This window comes from Herpailurus yagouaroundi, unplaced genomic scaffold (genome assembly GCF_014898765.1).
Source record: "Herpailurus yagouaroundi ecotype Mexico unplaced genomic scaffold, PumYag 29, whole genome shotgun sequence".
Lineage (NCBI taxonomy): Eukaryota > Metazoa > Chordata > Mammalia > Carnivora > Felidae > Herpailurus > Herpailurus yagouaroundi.
The window spans coordinates 81047003-81067549 of NW_024412377.1; the positions used below are offsets into that span (position 1 = coordinate 81047003).

The following is a 20547-nucleotide window of genomic DNA, read 5'->3' on the forward strand; positions in this document are numbered from 1 at the left end:
AGCAAATGTCCTTCCAAGGCAGTAGAGGAAGAAAGCTGTGGTTATCAATTATTTCTGACCTCAATTTCCTTTTCAACATTGATATTTCCTCTACTTCTTTTTTAAGTTTATTTTTTATTTATTTTAAGAGAGAGAGAGCACGCGTGCCAGCGGGGAAGGGGCAGAGAGCGAGGGAGAGACAGAAGTGTAGAGCTTGAACTAACGAATTGTGAGATCATGATCTGAGCCAAAATCAAGAGTTGAACACTTAACCAACTGAGCCACCCAGGTACCCTGATGTTTCCTGTACTTCTTAACGAAGTCTTGAGGAAATAAAGTCAAATTTAATCATCTTTAAGCAACTCAGGTGTAATGTATATTAATTTATATTGTATCTGTGTATGTGTACATGTATATCATTTGGCATCAATTTCATGTAGGTCAGAAAAAGTACTGTTTGATTAAAAAGAAAGGTACTTTTTTTAAAGTTTGAAATAAACCAAGTCACTTGGCTTGTAATTATATTGTCTGGAATTAATACAGGTTAATACTACTGGATGGAAACAAATATTTCTAAGACAATCAAAAACAAATCAGCACCAGTAAAGATTAGTATTCATTAGCACTTCAAATGTGGAATAATTCCTTTTGTAAATTGCACTGATGATTTTATATTGGATTACTTCCCATAGTCATTAGAGATACTTATATCTAGTTTGATTTTTCCTAAAGTACATGCTTCTTTTCAGTTATTTTTTAAATGCATTTCATATAATTTTCAAGGCTACATTTTTCAAGAACAGTGTAAGATTGTTGATGGTTGTTATCAGATCTTTCCTTGACTTTTGATATAAGGACAGTAATAGATTACAGGTAAATTTAGTATATCTGTATATAGCACCTGCACTGTAATAATGCAGTGAGACTCAGGAACTAGAGGAATAAACTCTTGGAGGTGGCTTTTTATGGTCCCTTTTACCTCCTCTAAGAAAAAACTGCACAGGGGCACCTGGGTGGCTCAGTCAATTAAGCATCTGACTTCGGCTCAGGTCATGATCTCACAGTTCTTGAGTTCAAGCCCTGCATCAGGATCTGTGCTGACAACTCAGAGCCTGGAGCCTGCTTTGGATTCTGTGTCTCCCTCTCTCTCTCTCTGCCCCTCCCCCACTCCATGCTCTGTCTGTCTTCCTCTCTCTCAAAAATAAATAACCTTTAAAAAAAAAAAAAGAAAAAACTGCACAGAGTTTGGAGTAAAAGGGAGCAAAGACATGGTGAGGAGTATGCTTTAACGTCCCCAAGGGAAAAAGAAAAAGTTTTGTCACTGTCAGAAATTCTAAAAACTGATCTACATAAGTTATAAAACTTAAGTCATGGTTTGATATGTTCTGCAACATTATTAAAATCATAACTTCTATTTTTTTAAGATAGAAAATTAATCCAAGATAGACTATATGTATCTTCCTATATAAAGATCTACTACTAGCACATTCAAATTATCTATTTCCTCCAAGTGTTTTTTTTTTTAACCTGTGCCACATTCTTATCTTCCAAACGCAAATGCACTATAAACAGCTGGAGAGACAATTTTCAGCAGTTTACATAAATCTTTGGCAACTCTGAAGAAGGTTACTGGTGGGGACGCCTGAGTGACTCAGTCGGTTGAGCATCCGACTTCAGCTCAGGTCACGATCTCATACTCATGAGTTCGAGCTCCGCGTCGGGCCCTGTGCTGGCAGCTCAGAGTCTGGAGCCTGCTTTGGATTCTGTCTCTCTTTCTCTCTGCCCCTCTCCCACTTGTGCTCTCTCTCTCTCTCAAAATAAATAAACATAATAAAAAATGTTTAAAAAGGTTACTGGTGTTATACAAATATGGTACAGAAAAAAGTTGTGTGCTCTGAAAAATTCATCCAGTTATTATTTTTTATGTTTATTTATTTGTTTGTTTACTTATTCATTTATTTATGTATGTGTGTATTTTTGAGAAAGAGAGAGAGTAAGCTGGGAGGGGCAGTGAGAGAGGGAGAGAGAAATCCCAAGCAGGCACCGTGCTGTCAGCACAGTGCCTGTCATGGGGCTCCATCTCACCAATGAACCATGAGATCATGACCTGAGACAAAACCAAGGTAGTCTGCTTAACCAGCTGAGCCACCTAGGTGCCCCTGGAAAATTCATCCAGTTAAATCTAATATACAATGCAGCTATTTTAATTTTTTTTTAATGTTTATTTATTTTTGAGAGAGAGCACAAGCAGGAGAGGGCCAGAGAGAGAGGGAGACACAGAATCCAAAGCAGGCTCCAGGCTCTGAGCTGTCACCACAGAGCCTGATGTGGGGCTCAAACTATGAACAGTGAGATCATGACTTGAGCCTAAGTTGGATGCCTAACTGAGTGAGCCCCTCAGATACCCCCAATGCAGCTATTTTAACAGGAACCTGATAAAAGAATAAAAAATGATTCACACTAGTTGAACTTCTCATAAATACTTTATTTTCTACAGTCAAGAACCATCTTTGAGGTACAAGTTATTATTTCCTGGGCTAACCGAACCCCTTCAGTAACTCATTTAAATCATATATACAGAAAGAAATCAAAGCAAGGTCTAAGCAAAAGTAAAGACAATGGCATGGAATTTGAACCTACCCAGTTTGGGGAGTAGATAGTTGATACCAAAGTAATGTTCATAAAAATCAAGGAGCTTTAATGATGCTTCCAAGGTATAATGTTTTTTACTCCATTTGCCTGCGGATGTGTAGACAGACACCTGGAAATGTTGATCAGAAGTAGTTTTTGAATGTCACAAATTCTTAGCACGATTCCATTCCTAACAGCCCTCACTCAAAGAAAGGTTGGCTGCATTTTTTGTTTGTTTTTATTATTCCAGTGCCTGAATATTTTTTTTTCTTTTTCTTTTTCTTTATTTAATTTATTTTTTAAATTTACATCCAAGTTAGTTAGCATATAGTGCAACAATGATTTCAGGAGTAGATTCCTTAATGCCTCTTACCCATTTAGTCCATCCTTCTTCCCTCAACCCCTCCAGCAACCCTCTGTTTGTTCTCCATATTTAAGAGTCTCTTATGTTTTGTCCCCCTCCCTGTTTTTATATTATTTTTGTTTCCCTTCCCTTATGTTCATCTGTTTTGTATCTTAAAGTCCTCGTATGAGTGAAGTCATATATTTATCTTTCTCTGACTGACTTACCGTCTAGTTCCAACCACATAGTTGCAAATGGCAAGATTTCATTCTTTTTGGTTGCTGAGTAATACTCCATTGTATATATATACCACATCTTCTTTATTCATTCATCCATTGATTGACATTTGGGCTCTTTCCACACTTAGGCTATTGTGGATAACGCTACTATAAACATTGGGGTGCATGTGCCCCTTCGAAACAGCGTGTGTATCCCTTGGATAAATACCTAGGAGAGCAATTGCTGGGTCATAGGGTAGTTCTATTTTTAATTTTTTGAGGAACCTCCATACTGTCTTCCAGAGTGGCTGCACCAGTTTGCATTCTCACCAGCATTGCAATAGAGACCCTCTTTTTCTGCATCCTGGCCAACATCTGTTGTTGCCTGAGTTGTTAATGTTAGCCATTCTGACAGGTGTGAGGTGGTATTTCATGGTGGTTTTGATGTGTATTCCCCTAATGATGAGTGACATTGAGCATTTTTTCATGTGTCGGTTGGCCATCTGGATGGTAGACTGCATTTTAAAGAAGTTATTGTGATACAATTAAGCATGCTATTAATAGGCGATAAGATGTTCCAAAAAGTGTTACAGCAAAAGTCGGTCTTAAAAATAATAAAAAACCTTGTGTCTCCTGTTATAATCCATTCCCTAGGTACTTATCTTTAAATTTCAAGCTTTATTAACAAATCATATCATGAGATCCCACTTTAGCTCATCACAATCACGCATTCTAGTACTTCAGTGCTAGCCTTCCAGAGTTATGACTACCAGCACAAGTCAAATAAAATATAGGTCTATAAGGTGGAAAGCCTTCAAGAAGTTACTGGATCCACCTCCCCATCTGGTTTACTTTAAACTCAAAAATGCCCAAATATGTTCATTGACTCCCCCAAAGTAAATAGTCATTAAGTGGAAAAATTAAAATTATATTCCACTTTTATTGGATTTCAAGTATGGCGCCACTTTCATTTCATGATCTGCTTTCACGCTCTGAATTACCTAAAGTCCCTTGGAACTTTTATAGGAAGGATGTATTTATAGTTACCATTTTTTGGTGCCTTATCAGACACAGTGCTAAATGTGTACATGTGAAATCTAATTTAATCCTCTCAGCAACCTTATGAAAAGATGGAAACACATGGGAATTAAGTAACTTGCTCCAAGTTACCCATGTAGAAAATTGTAGAGCTGGGATGTGAAACCTAGGAAGCTGAATGGAACTTGCCCTCTTGAAGTAAACTGCCATCTGAACTCTCATATATCTATATCTATGCACACCTGTATCTGTGTGCAGAGACACTGTGATATGTATGGAGATGCATCGCTCATAATATACATCTACACATCTGTAGTTATAATATGTGTATAAATTGAAATAGCCATTTTATAGATGTTTTTCATAGGCATATTTCATGGTTCTTTGAATGTTTTTATGTCTACATTTGGTGCCTCAGGGTAAGGAGATGATGATGATGATGATGGCAATGATGATGATTATGGTGATCATGATGGCTTTACCGATATTTGCAAAACTCTTTAAGATAATCGTTGGATATTATAAATTTGTGAAAATAATGAAGACTGTAAAAAGTATGAATTCTTCCTCTCATTAAGGAAAAAAGTTATAGAAAACAATTTAAAACAATGTGAATGTCTTAAAATAAGATGCTGATTAAAATTTTTTTGGTACTTCCATGCAGTATAATACTAAGTAATTATTAATGTAGTCTTATAGAAAAATATTTAATAGCTTTCAATTGTTATGGCATACTAAGGTGAAAATGGAGTTAAATAATCTTAAACATTATTTTGTAAATCATAGGTATATTCAACTACCGTATACACTCTTGTATACTGACATACATACAGAAAATATTTGTAAGGCTTACACTAATATTAACAGTAATTATATCTTGATCATGGGATTATGAGTAACTTATTTATTTTTTTCCTATCTCTATTTTGTGAAATAAGCATAATACTTTGATAATAAGGGAGAAAGCTTAAGAAAGTAAAGAAAACTCATTGCTGTCAGCACAGTGTATAAAATTAGAACTCAGTCTTACCTTGACCCCTGACGAGGTTGTGCCACTCACAGAGTTGAAATCACAAACTATGTAGGCTATAAGATATGTCCTCATTTTTACCGTAGTTTCAAAATGATCTTCTAAGAGGCCTCCTTTAGTTCAATCATCTTAACTTACATGAAGGGGGAAAAAATAGTATTTGTAAACCACAGTATTTTACAATGTCTATGACTTAAGCCAGGTAACTTAGAGGAAGGTCCTGATGCTTTGAAGGATACTTGATGCCATTATAGGAGATCAATGAGGCATCATACTATTCTCTGACCACTCTTCCCTTTATTTCTTTTATCATTGGACTTCCTTGAAGACACAATGTACTACTTTTGGGATCCGAAAATAATGCCAAATCTTACTTGGTTGCTTGAAAAAATAAAAACATTTTTGATGTTTCTACTTCCTTGAAAGGCAGTAATCTCCAACACCAGCATAAATTCAAGTTCTGCACTGCTAAGCAAAAATATCAAAGAATGTCTCCTTGCCCTTGGTTTGTTGTATGATAAATAAATCTCTGTTGCAGAAGGAAATGGGAAACAAAACTGAGTGACATACTTTTCATTATCTTTTAATCCTCTTATTATTTATGTGTGAGGTAGGTGTTATTTCACAGGTGAGGAAACAGAGTCTCCAAAATGTTAACCGAATTGCCCAAGATCACAACGGCTAGTTCCACAGCAAGACCAAGATGTGGATGTGACCGTGTGACTCCGAAGACATTGCTCATTCTTTCACTCGCTGTGTGACAGCTTGAGTCATAGTCTTATTTTATCTTTGCTTCATTGATTCAGCAATGAAAGCAGGCAGGCCAAGGAGGTCATTAGTAATTTAAGCTTCTGCCTATCTACAGAGGAAGTAAGAAGTTTTAAGCCTACAGACTGGTCAGCCACATCTATCAAATTCACTGAGTAATTACCAAATTCTATCTTTATTTTCTCCGGATGGCTCGTCCCAGAGATGGTCTCCACCATGGTACAATGACCCAAAATATGGAATGGATACAGGTCCAGTAATCTGAAAATTCTACTTTCTTTAAATTGGTAACAACTCTTAGAACAGCTTTCCCCTCCTAACACCCCTTTCAAGGCATCTGGCTTTTGACAGCACTAACCAGGGCTTGTTAAGCATGTTTTATCTGTTTGGATAAGATTGCAGTTTGCTTTGGTGAGACAAAATAGCTTGAAGTATTACCAGAAACTGCCTAGCCTACTTAAAAGAAAAATGTTTGTGCTATTTAATTCTACAGAATTCTATTTTAAAAAATGAGTCCTTCAGTTTTAATAAAGCATATGACATTGGCCAAGCACTCTAAAGAAGGTAGCAGTATATACAGGACTGTAATTTTTGCTTCTACCCTACAAGTTAATTTTGCAGAACAACAATCTCTTTTTTAAGGAGTCTGATTCAACCAGAATTCTATGAGCACATACTTCTAACAGAGGTTAGGATCATGGTAGGGGCTGGGGAGAGGGCATTATGACTGTAGTCTTATGACCAAACTCAGTAAAAAAAAATCATTCAGTGAAGTGTGCTAGAGCCAGGAGAGGAGAGGGAGGCAAGGCTGTAGGACTATGAGGGAGTGAAAGTCTGTGACACTAGACACTGGTGGTGCAAATGGCTAAGAGACAGATGGGCATTCCCTCTGATTTCTCCCCCCAGATGAAAATGTGGCCCATGAAGGCTGTTTTGTTCACAAACCTGGAAGAACCCATGTAGATTAACATTGCCTTAAATGGAAGTGTATGGGGTATGAGTGTAAGTTCTTCCAGGACTGGTGATGTAAGTTCCAAGTACAGAACACTTGTTGCTAGACAAGAATTTAGCTGCTTTCTCAATTTTGGCAGAACTTTTCCTGCATAGCAAGTGTCACCAGCAAGTGTGTGTTCCTTTAAGGAATGAAGGGGACAAAGAAATGCCCAAAAGATATGCTGCCTCTACTAGTGCTTGGCCAGCTACGTCATTTCCCTTGAATCTTGTATTCTTAACTAAACAGATTGAGAATTTAGCATGTATTGCTTCTTCCTAGAACCCACCTAATTGCTGCAGTTATTATGCACATAGTAAGATTGTAGCATTAATTCGGTTGTCCTTTTTTGGTCAACCATTAAAGTCTGGGTTGGACATGTAAGAGAGAAGCCGAAAGTTAAGCCAGTATTTTCTGGGAAAGTCATGATCCAGACAACTGCACAAGTCACTTGAGGCAATGCAGATATTCAAGGATTGCATAAAATATTTTCGAAACATTGACTTATGTGTCTTAAAAATGAGAAGTTGGTGGAGGTTTCTAAGGATAAAAAAAATTAATTCTAATAGAATGAAATGGCAATTATACTTGCATCGCATGTTAATTAAAAGGCTTTAATAACTATATTTTTACTTTACCCTCCATGATTATTCATATGAAAAATGACCTTAATCAAAAAGCTGCCAGGAAAGAGACTGACCTGGCCTTAAATGAACATTCAGTTAGAAAACACACTTGAAGTTCAAGCAGAGGATCATTTTTAAGTGGAAATGAGTAGGCTAATTAAATTGCTGTCTGTGTGATCAGGGAAAAACTAGGATATGTGTCATGCGGAGTGTAGTCACTTGTCCCCCTCGATCTGCTCTGCCAGTATTTCAAAGCAAATACTTTTACCAGCATTAAGCAGAAATCTAGGGAATTTCAGTGTCTAGTGTTACGGAACCATTTCTCCTCTTCAGCCATGGAGGCCGGTCACTGTGGAGGACAGAGAGAAAAGCAGAGTAGGGCTCCTTGCTGGCCTATGATGGCCTGGCTCCTTCTGGGCTGCTCATTTTGCTGAGCTGCTTTAGGTGATTCTGAATGTCATCATTGGCCAAGTAACACAGATTTAAAAAGAACGCTGTTTTCATATGAATACAAATAAAATATAAATCACTTTGGGGTTTTTTTTGTTTTTCTTTTTTTAAAAAAGCTTCTGGTATAACAACATCCTAAAGAGAATGATGTTAACTTCTAGACGGATTGGGGTTATTATATAATATGTCGACGGATAAAACAAATTGATGGCTTACATCTTGAAACAAGAAATATTAAAAAAAAAAAAAAAAGGCAACAAAGACCAAGGTTCAGTTTAAGAATGATTCTCCCAAAGTTTCCGAAAGTGGCAATACCTTTGGCATATGTGTCCTCTTTCTCTTCTTATCGTGATTGAAAAGTTGGCTTTATTTTTTTAATTTAATTTTTTAATGTAATTTATTGTCAAGTTGGCTAACATACAGTATATACAGTGTGCTGTTAGTTTTGGGGGTAGATTCCCATGACTTATCACTTACATACAACACCTAGTGCTCATCCCAACATGTACCCTCCTCAGTGTCTGTCACCCATTACCCCCTCTTCCCGTCCCTCCACTAAGAACCCTCAGTTTGTTCTCCGTATTTAGGAGTCTGTTATGGTTTGCCTCCCATCTTCTCTGTTACTATTTTTTCCCCTTCCCTTCCCCCATGGTCTTCCGTTAAATTTCTCAAGTTCCACATATGAGTGAAAACACATGATATCTGTCTTTCCCTGAACTGACTTATTTCACTTAGCTTAATACCCTCCAGTTCCATCCATGTTCCTGCAAATGGCATGGTTTCATTCTTTCTCATTGCCAAGTAGTATTCAATTGTATGTATAAACCTTATCTTTTTTATCCATTCATCACTTGATGTACATTTAGGCTCTTTCCATAGTTTGGCTATTGTTGAAAGTGCTGCTATAAACATTGGGGTACAAGTGCCCCTATGCATCAGCCCTCCTGTATCTTTTGGATAAATTCCTAACAGTGCTATTGCTGGGTCATAGGGTAGTTCTATTTTTAATTTTTTGAGGCACCTCCACTCTATTTTCCAGAATGGCTGCCCCAGTTTGCATTCCCACCAACAGTGCAAGAGGCTTCCCATTTCTCCACATACTCACCAGCATCTGTTGTTTCTGGAGTTGTTAATTTTTTTTTTTAACGTTTATTTATTTTTGGGACAGAGAGAGACAGAGCATGAACGGGGGAGGGGCAGAGAGAGAGGGAGACACAGAATCGGAAACAGGCTCCAGGCTCTGAGCCATCAGCCCAGAGCCTGACGCGGGGCTCGAACTCACGGACCGCGAGATCGTGACCTGGCTGAAGTCGGACGCTTAACCGACTGCGCCACCCAGGCGCCCCTGGAGTTGTTAATTTTAGCTGACTGGTGTGAGGTGGTATCTCAGTGTGGTTTTGATTTGTATTTCCCTGATGAGGAGTGATGTTGAGCATCTTCACATGTATCTGTTGGCCATCTGGATGTCTTCTTTGGAAAAGTATCTATTCATGTCTTCTGCCCATTTCTTCACTGGACTATTTGAGAAAAGTTGGCTTTAAACAGTGGTTCATCCACATAGACCAATGGAATACAATAGAGACTTCAGAATTGGACCCACAAAAGTATGGCCAACTAATCTTTGACAAAGCAGGAAAGAATATCCAATGGAAAAAAGACAGTCTCTTTAACAAATGGTGCTGGGGGAACTGGACAGCAACATGTAGAAGAATTAAACTAGACCACTTTCTTACACCATTCACAAAAATAAACTCAAAATAGATGAAGAACCTGAATGTGAGACAGGAAACCATCAAAACCCTAGAGGAGAAAGCAGGGAAAAACCTCTCTGACCTCAGCCGCAGCAATTTCTTACTTGACACATCTCCAAAGACAAGGGAATTAAAAGCAAAAATGAACTATTGGGACCTCAAGATAAAAAGCTTCTGCACTGCAAAGGAAATAGTCAACAAAACTGAAAGGCAACAGAGAGACTAGGAAGATATTTGCAAATTACATATTGGATAAAAGGCTAGTATCCAAAATCTATAAAGAACTCACCAAACTCAACACCCAAAAAACAAATTATCCAGTGAAGAAATGAAGAAGAGAAGAGTACATGAATAGACACTTTTCTAAAGAAGATATCCAGATGGCCAACAGGCACATGAAAAGATGCTCAATGTCACTCCTCATAAGGGAAATACAAATCAAAACCACACTGAGATACCACCTCATGCCAGTCAGAGTGGCTAAAATGAACAAATCAGGAGACTATAGATGCTGGAGAAGATGTGGAGAAATGGGAACCCTCTTGCACTGTTAGTGGGAATGCAAACCGGTGCAGCCACTCTGGAAAACAGAGTGGAGGTGCCTCAAAAAATTAAAAATAGAACTACTCTATGACCCAGCAATAGCACTGTTAGGAATTTATCCAAAAGATACAGGAGGGCTGATGCATAGGGGCACTTGTACCCCAATGTTTATAGCAGCACTTTCAACAATAGCCAAATTATGGAAGAAGCCTAAATGTCCATCAACTGACAAATGGATAAAGACGATGTGGTTTATATATACAATGGAATACTACTTGGCAATGAGAAATACTGAAATCTGGCCATTTGTAGCAATGTGGATGGAACTGGAGAGTATTATGCTAAGTGAAATAAGTCAGGCAGAGAAAAGACAGATACCATATGTTTTCACTCATATGTGGCTCCTGAGAAACTTAACGGAAGACCAGCGGGGGAGGGAAGGAGGAAAAAAGAGTTACAGAGAGGGAAGAAGGCACACCATAAGAGACTCTTAAATACTGAGAACAAACTGAGGGTTGACGGGCAGTGGGGGACAGGGGAAAGTGGGTGATGAGCATTGAGGAGGGCTCCTGTTGGGATGAGCACTGGTGTTGTATGGAAGCCAATTTGACAATAAATTATATATATATATATATATATATATATATATATATATATATGTATATATATATATGTATATGTATATATGTATGTATATATGTACATACATACAGTGGTTCATGAAAGCAAGGAAAAACCAATCCGTGAATGGGTTGGCTCAAAATCCATTACTGCAATTATTCTGTGAAATGAAGAAGCCACCAGCCAGATTATACAAGTGAAACCAAGAAAATAATGAACTATACCTTCAGAACACAGCTTATCAAACCTGGAGGTGATATATTTGACTTCTAAAACTTCCCAAACTATAATCTTAGTGAATCTAGGCTGTCTTTTTAAATAAAACCGGGGTAAAATTTTGTTTAGTAGCTGCCAATCATGAATAATGAACAGTTCTGGGCATTCTACTTACATGGTCTCCTTCATACTCATAGTAGACAAGGATATTGAGGCTTAGAGAATTTGAATGACCCTACCAGGATCCTTAGTCACTAAACAACTGACATGGGCATGCCCAATCAATTTGACACCAAAACTAAGATATTAGTAGTTCAGCACTGTCTTTAAACCTAAGGGGCCCTTAATCAGAGATTTGAATACTTGTGAATATGAGTGATGTCTTAGGTTGTGTTCTCAGAAAGCAGACCCTGATTTATTAAAAACATGCTTCCAGAAAACCAGTAAGGAGTGAAGGAAGCAGGACAGGGTAGGGGAAAAAGTCAGGTTGGGTCCAGTTTCAGCCTGATCTCTGGAGAAGCTCTGGAATGGAAACTATACCTTTTAAGTTTTCCCCTACTGAAGGCAAGGAGCTGAGTTTTCATACTTTGTACCATTAGTACCCCATGGGGGACCTAACTTCCAGAAATGCCTAGCTCTCTCTGCTTGCCGGCAAAGTAGTTCCAGTTCTCAGACTATAATAGGTACATAGATATTCTGACAAATCTCTATACCTCATCACCTTGATAATACTTGAAATTGAATTATAGATTTATTCTTTGAACTTTAAACTTCCATTAAGAAACAAACTGGCAGAGCAGATTTTTATTGGAGAAAGAGGGAAGAATTAAAAAATCTCTAGGGTTAGATAAAGAGTAAGAAGGACTCGGAGGGAAAAAAGAGGGGCTGTCAGGATAATTGTGAGTCAATTTATTTTGTATCTACAATACAGATTGGAAAGATGAGGCTGGCGATCTAAACGATTTGCTTGGAACTTGGGGCCTTATTTGGATTTGGTAGCAGCTACCACGTGTAAAGGAATTCCACACGCCTAGAATAATTTTCACTATTGTGAAATTTTGTTTATAGTAAGCCTACATGGGGAAAGCAAAAAATCTAATATTTTTTCTGCTATTTGCACCATTAGTTTTAGTTCTGCATATGAAGTAGTGATTTATTGCTTCTCAAAGAATGATTGTTGACTAGATTATTTTTATATTTTAGGTTAAGTTGTACTTGTGTGTGTGGGACAGACAGTGAGAGAGAGAGAGAAAAAGGTATCCATAAGAGTCTGTTGACATTGTCCTGCAAAATCATCCTACATATTAGACCTACTAGGGGAATGAGTATGAAGAGAACCAATTAATCATAAGAAGAGTCAGAAATAGCCTAAAGTTAGTTATGTGAGACATGTTGAAAAGTCCTCCACCTTTACTCAAAAAAATCTCCCCTCCAGTTTCCCACATCTCCCAAAATGATATCCTTAAAAACTATTTCCTTTGAGTGGACTCTTTGTCACTTGAAAAAATGAAAACAACAACAACAACAACAAAAAAACAACATTACTGGTCACATGTTACCTCAGGGAGAAGAAATTGATAAAGTTCCTACCCAATACTATGTTGGCCTGAGAACAGACCCATGAGAGTTGAGGCTGCAATGAAGAATCCCCAGGGGCAAAGATCTGGGCCTGGGGAAGGACTGTCCAAAGTGTACTGCGGGCGGGTTTGAAGTGGGGTGGGGGGGGGGGAGGGTGGTCACAGGAGTCCTCAGAGGGTAGTGAGCACCTAAGGTGGGAAAGAAGTGATATGTAGCAGACATTGCTAAAGTCACCTACTCACTTTCCTTTTTCACTCCCAATGGAATTCTGATTTTACTCAGGAAGACAGTGAGTCCAGATAAAAGAACCACCTCTTCACATTCCCTTGCAGCTTGGTGGGGCAGTATGACTCATTCTGGCTTCGTCAGTATTTGGGTGAGAAAACTTTGTAAAAGGAATTACACTCAGTTGGAATGTTTCTTTTTGCCTTTTTCTCCCCCTTTCTTTCCCCCTTCTTCCCACCTACAATGTGGACTTGATGCCTAGAGGTGCAGAAATAATTCTGTATTAGGAGGAAGGCCACGTGCCAAGGGTGCTGAGCAGAGAGGTAGAAGAAGCTTGGGTCCTGGACAACACTGAAGACTGCTGTAACATACCTGAGCTGTCCTGTTTCTGGATTTCTTGTTGCAAGAGGAAAATGATCCTCTGTGTGGTTAAGCCATTGTATTTAGGTTTTTCTAACTGGCAATTGGATGTCCCTGATAAAAGGTGGGAAAGCACTGAAACTAGACTCCTCTTCCCTCCCAGATGGACCCTGGCCCTGGACAACCAAATCATCCACTATGAAGCACCACTGATTCCTCTTTTTTTCTAATCTCACATAACTAATATATCACCAAATTCTGTCTGTTTCACCCTCTAAAACAAATGCCAAGTTCCATCACTTCACTCCAGAAACATGGTCACTAGCCTGGCTTAAGCTACCCGTATTTCTTGGTTCTACCACTGCAATGACCTCCTAAATGATTATTGTCCTCTACGTCCCTCTCTATAATGTATTCTTAACATATACTTGAGCTTTATGGAGCATACATCGGATCAGAACCTCCTGATGAATCCCCATGGCACTGGAGTAAAAGTTTAAACTCCTTGCAAGAGGCTCAAAGTCTTTTATGATCTGACCCCTCTCTACTCTACTTCTATCCACTGTCACTGTCCTCAAGCCATGCTGGTCAATCAGTCAAACCTCAGACCCTTTGTACTTCTTGCTCCCTTTTCTGGGAATACTCTACCCAAAGATGTCCTCATGATTTTTTTCCTTTTTTTAAAAAAACACTATTCTCAGTTTAAATGCAACTCTTTGGCAGGGACTTTCCTGACCACTTAGATAAATTAGTTCCAATCCCCAGCTACCCTTTCTTTCTATTTTAGCACCTTATTTTATTTCCTTCATAGCATTTATCATTTACCTTGTCCGTTTAATTTATTTTCTTGTCCTGGTTGTCCCTTCCCACACATCTCACCACTACACATTCCATGCCTAGAACAGTGCCTGGCATATAGCATGTAGTGTTCAATAACCATGAACTGATCAAATTGACTATATTTGTCAATTCTCCAGACTTGTTCCTGCCTCCTGGATTTGAGTCATGCCATTTCTTGGGCAATGTACACACACTCTCCTTCTTCTCTCTCAAGCTAAATCTCATTTGCATTTCTGTCTAGTCCCATATCAAGACTCACCTCCTTTGAGAAACCTGCCCTATTTCACCTTTCTGTGCCATCCATCACCATCCTCCCCCCAGCACATAAACATGTTTACCTTATTACAGTCACATACTGGTGTATCCTTCTAGTGATTCTCCCTCTAGCTGTTTATGCTTCTGCACTCTGTGCTCCCATCTTTACCGAGATTTCCTTAAGAAATGATGGAGCTGCTTCTTCTTCCAAGTTTTTCACAGTTTACTGAGCTTTCCATAAATGACTGCTGAAATGTGTTTCTGGCAAAAAGATGTAACCCATTAGGAAAGTAATCACAAGAGACTAAACAGCTAGAGCAATGTCCTACCTTGTTTTACCACCACAAGATCTGTATGTGCTTTTATAAAACCCTTCAAAACCATCGGCTGACTTGGCCTAGAGGTCAATGGCCACAGGTTAACTCAAATCAGCCATGAGTTTCTGTAGAGCCAGAAGTGCAATTTGTTGATGAGCAGCAAAACTCAAAACATTCAGCTTTTTTCCTGGTTTCCTGTATCTCAAATCTTCCTCTGATCAAAGGATGATATTCATGATTTCAAGATCTTTGCTGTGCAAGATGATATATAGAGCGGCATCTCTGACCAATCTTCTCAGATGTGATAAAGCCCAGGGAGGTAAGATTTGGATGGACCAATCATAGTGAAGGGTAATGACCATGCTGGGGAACCTTAGCTCATTCCAAAGAAATGGTTCCCCGTTGGTGGATACTAAACCCCAGGCCCTTATTGAACTGATCAATAGATGGCATTGAAAATTGAGAACAAATGCATATTTTGGGTATTATGGTTGGACAGTAAAATCCCATATAAATATTAAATATTAATTTTCTGCATGATTTGGCCGTTTCAGAAATCTATTTTCCAGAAGACAGATTAATATCCAGGCTAAATCTCACAATATTCTCCAGCACTGCACTAGCTCTAGTTACGTCACACTGATCAATGTGTGGATTTGATCTAGAAGGAAAAAAACAAAAAACAAAAACATTTATAGCATGTAAAAAAAGAATCCAGTTAATAAACAAAACTTAAAAAAAATAAAAGTGGATATGTGAATGGAGAAAACCTGCACTCTGTCAGAATCAAGCCAATAACCACACAATAAAGTAGAAATTGAGCTATCATTTGGTTATTACAAATAAAAATCATTTAGAGTTCATATGAAGGGACTCTGCCTCAAAATTGCATGTATAGAATTCCCTCTATATTCCTATGCAAAGAGCATAAGGCAGGTATGCAAATTCATTGCATGTTAAATGCGTTTAACATTTGTCTACATCATTCTAAGAGTATTCTGGACACCTGAGAATAAGCTGCACAGTTGGTCTCTATTTTGTCTTAATGAGTCACAAAGAAACTCTACATTTTTTTGGATGCCAGATATTATTATTAATAGCATTGAACTTTATCTCTTTCAATAAATAACATCTTCTGAATGGCCTTATTCTATAGCCATGGGTGGAAAAGTTGCTGGTCAAGTTAGGTTTTTAACTTTGGCATAATTCCAATATATCAAAAACTATAGAATAAAATTTTGAGTTCATAATATTCTCAGTGAAAATATTTAAAAAGTTGTTTTGGTGCTTGCCATCTTAGGCTACCTTTGAAAATGAAATTATATCAAACTGAATTCACTGCCTCTAAATAGAATTAAGATTATTTCTTCTTATCCAAAGGGTAAAAATATAAAATATAAAATTAAGACAAACAATACGGTTAGTTTACATGATTCAGCTCTGACTCCCATCCTGCCAGCTGCCTCTACTTATTTCCAACTCCAACTCAATCCATGAATGGTTTCCTTTCCTTTTCTTTTTTATCATTAACAAGTTCTTTAGAATTAATTATCCAGTTATTTTAATTTTCTAATTTGTAATATTCATGTAAACAAACAGATATTGTTAAAGGAACCAGAACAACAAAAACAAAAAGAAGAATAGACTAATGGTCAAATGATGACACTTCTTATTCACTAAAGCCAAGATATGGAAGCAACCTAGTGTCCATCAATGGATCAACAAGTAAAGGTGATGTGGTATGTATTTCTGCAATGGGATGTTATTCAGCCATGAGAAAGAAGGAAATACTGCCATCTGCAATAAAATGGATGGAACTTGAGGACATTGTGCTAAGTGAAATAAATCAAACAGAGAAAGGCAAATAAGTACTATACACCAAGTATGTTTGGAATCTTAAAAAGCTGAACTCAGAGAAATAAAGAGTAGCATGGTGGTTACCAGGAGTTGTGCAGTGGGGGAAATGGATACAAACTTATAGTTAAAAGATTTAACAACTTCTAGGGATCTATTGTACAGCATGATGATTATAGGTAATAATACTCTATCTTATACTTGAATGTTGAATAGATTCTCAATGTACCTTCAAAAGAGTAGATCCTATGGAAACCAATTTGACAATAAATTTCATATATAAATAAAAAAATAAATAAACTTACAAGTATTAAAAAAAAAAGAGTAGATCCATAATGTTCTCACCACAAAAAAGAAATGGTAATTATGTAATGGGATGGAGGTGTTAGCTAATGCTATGGTGGTAATCATTTTGCAATACATTATTGTATCAAATCAACACTCTGTACACTTTAAACTTACATAATGTTATATGTTCATTATGTCTCAATAAAGCTGGGGAATTTTTTTTATTAAAAAAAAGACACTTTTCTCTTTTTTAGATAAGCATTGAATCATGGCTACCAAACATCAGTGTTCCAAGAACCTCTGATACACAAAACCATCATTGGTTTATTAGCTTAAATTTATGATTGCTTAAAAAATGAAACTGCTTATTTGATAGGTCATGAGCTTGGGAATCAGAGTGTTTAGATTCCAATACTAGTTCCAGCACACTTACCTGTATTTTTGGGCAAATTTTCTTATTTTTTTTGAGCGTAAGTTTCCTCACCTTAAAAAAACAGTGTAATAATCATACCATCCTTACTTTAGGAGAATTAAATGAAATAATTCATGTGAAGAATTTGGCATAGCACTGAAATTAGCATATACAAAGCACATAATGAAGGTAAAATATTAAATTATTATAACTTGGAATCTCTGGCCTAAATTTAAGATTAGTTTTTTCCCCTACTTGTAATGGACATACTCCTGGAAAGCTGTATTTTATTGGTGAGACTGAAGAGAAAGGCATTTCTATTTACTCATATGGCCTTTAATGTTAGATCTGATAGGGACTTAGGCCAGCGAGTGTAAGTCTTTGGCATCCAGATAAAGAAGCTGAGAAATGACTTTCCCAAAATCACATGGGGAATTTGAAGCAAAATTAGGACTAAAATACAGTCCTTTGATCTTTAGTCTAGGGAACTTTCCTTTATATTATTGATCACCTTCACTAGCATTGCAGTGAACAAAACATCGAAGACACAGGAATTGCAGTCAGTGTTTGGGAAAGGCTAAATTTAGATCTCCAAAAAAGAGTTGAGTCGTGGGGTGCCTGGGTGGCGCAGTGGGTTAAGCGTCTGACTGTCACGATCTCGCGGTCCGTGAGTTCGAGCCCCGTGTCAGGCTCTGGCCTGATGGCTCAGAGCCTGGAGCCTGTTTCCGATTCTGTGTCTCCCTCTCTCTCTGCCCCTCCCCCGTTCATGCTCTGTCTCTGTCCCAAAAATAAACAAATGTTGAAAAAAAAAATTTAAAAAAAGAGTTGAGTCGTTACAACAGAAGGATTCTTGAATCAATTCCCAACCTTAAGTTCACATATTTTTCAAGGCAGTAATGCCAGATTCATCCCCTTTCTCCAGAGCCTCAGATTAGATTACAAGATCTCAATACAGCAGTTTTACACCCTAAATTCAGGTCATTATCATCACTGAAAAATTCTGAGTTTTAAGAAAAATTAGAGAAATGTTGATGTGTTACCTTAATCCACACTGTTGGAGATTTGAATGAAGCAGAATTTACTTTTAATTTCACTTTCTGTTTAGACTCAGAACTTGGCGTACTTCCTAGGCACCTAGGTGGCTCAGTTGGCTCAGGTCATGATCTTTCAGTTCGTGGGTTTGACTCCACATGGACTCTGGCTGACAGCTCAAAGCCTGGAGCTGTTTCAGATTCTTTGTCTCCCTTTCTCTCTGCCTCTCTCTCTCTCTCTCCCTCTCAAAAATAAATAAAGTTTACAAAAAATTAAAAAAAAAAAAAAAGAACTTTGCATACTTCCTGACTACAGCACCGGATGGTTCATTTTTGTATATTCGAATGGGGCTTAGGACAAGAACTTTAGTTCAGAAAGCACCAGATTTCCTCCTTGCTTCAAACCCTCCTCCATTATCAGTGATTAGACCATATAATTATTTTGATTATGCCCCTCTCCACTATGTTACCAAGTCATTTTGATTCCTCATTTTCAATCTCTTTTTAGTCAACTTTTAAAATATTCCCACAGTCATTAAAGCAATCTAGGTCCTCAAAACTCCTCACAAACAGGTCTCCCTAGTTCCTCAAGCCCTGGTCCAGAAGTTTACTAGTATGATGCCAGCTAGCAGATTCATCCTGTACACTATTGCTTGATCATGCCACCCCTGCTTAAAACCTTTCCATGGTTTCCTCCCATTTACACAAAGATGCAGCTCTCCATATTGAGACCATGGAGGGCCAACTGACAGCCTATGTGCCACATGGATTCTTTCATGTTCTGCCTGGTTGTTTTGTTTAGATCCTAGGGCATTGAAGGGTGATAGAGCCATACAAGTGTTATTCTCAAGTGAAGTATAACAAGCTTGACTCTCATTGTCTCACAGACCTTCTACATATACTGGTATTCATGCCTTGTCCTGGTGTGCATTTGAGTTTGCAGCTTGTGCTTTGGCTCAACATTCAACCACTGCTATGAGTAGATCCTAGTTAACTCTCAAGTCTTATTTCTTTTTCTCCTACTATATTTTATCATTTCATTCTGGATAAACAATTTGATAAAGCAGAATGAGCAAAAGTCAAGGAGGTGGCCTATACCTAGGGTTGAATGGGGTCTTTCAGAATGGCATTTAGTGTAGTTAGGGGGGCACCATGGGGAGGCAAGGTTGGCTAGAAACAGGTGAGTGGGGGAAAGGGCACATAGAACAAGAGGCACCACTGGTCATCTCTTGGATACCTATTTCTACAGCAGGGAGGGAAGGGTTGAAGGATATATAGGAAGCTGAGGGTAATTTGATGATACTCCTTGCCACAGGGTTGAGCTCAGTTGTGTGTGTTTTCTCAGAACTCTGCCCTGCCCATGAGAACAGAAGTGATGAGGGAGAATGAGGAAACAAGGTTCTGGGATTAATCTGCAAAATCTTGTAAGACAAAGTTCATTAAGGTCTAGGTGACCTCAGAGCTAATTACTTAGAACTATTTCTCACCAAAAAGGGTTTCTAATTTTTTTTTTCTGGTAAGAGAATAAGCTTGGGGATGTTTGTGACCTAGGGAATTTACATATCTCACTCTTTCACTTTGTTCTGCTGTCACTCAGACTCTTCTTAGTGGCTCTGTCTAAAACAGGACTCCTACCTGAATGCACCCCTGTTTGCTACCACCCAGGGTCTATCACCTCAGCCTGCTTTATTTTTTCTTTCTTACCATTTATCAATTCCTGATACTTCATGATGTATTGATTTATTTGTTTTATCTACCTCTCTGCTAGAACATAAGCTTCTTGAAGGCGGGAAGTTCGTCTACTTTGCGCACTGATGAATGCCCAGAGTGTAGAGCAGAGCCTGGCTTCTCAGTTCATATCTGCTGAATGAGTGAATGCGTTTTCAATATTTTTAGTTTTTTTCCCCTTTTTTCTTTTCAGATTGCCCTGTATTCACTCCATGCTTCAGGCAGGCAAGGGAACTTTGCATTTATGAATGTGCCCAGCATTTCCTCCTCTTATTAAAGATGCACTCTATGTGCAATACATCTCTCTCAGTGTCCTCTGTGTAAACCTACTTATTACAAGGCAAATGCCACCTTGGAAGTGACACATGCTCCCTTCCAGTCCCTAACTAACTGTAAGGACTTGTTTAGTTAGTGCTAGTCCACCTTACCTTCTGCTAACAGGTTTGTGCTTCAT

At 38.1% G+C, this 20547-nt stretch overlaps 1 protein-coding gene across 1 annotated transcript in view; it reads right to left on the bottom strand.

The window, feature by feature from the left end:
- Positions 1 to 20547, bottom strand: part of ERAP2 (endoplasmic reticulum aminopeptidase 2) — a 45140-nt gene extending 24593 nt beyond the window's left edge. The window contains 12 exon segments of the mRNA XM_040493082.1: positions 2620 to 2740; positions 5240 to 5349; positions 5558 to 5608; positions 8397 to 8438; positions 11072 to 11108; positions 11110 to 11149; positions 14793 to 15071; positions 15073 to 15118; positions 15121 to 15194; positions 15196 to 15338; positions 15381 to 15441; positions 20522 to 20547. Of these exon segments, the coding sequence (XP_040349016.1) occupies positions 2620 to 2740; positions 5240 to 5349; positions 5558 to 5608; positions 8397 to 8438; positions 11072 to 11108; positions 11110 to 11149; positions 14793 to 15071; positions 15073 to 15118; positions 15121 to 15194; positions 15196 to 15338; positions 15381 to 15441; positions 20522 to 20547 (1030 nt within the window).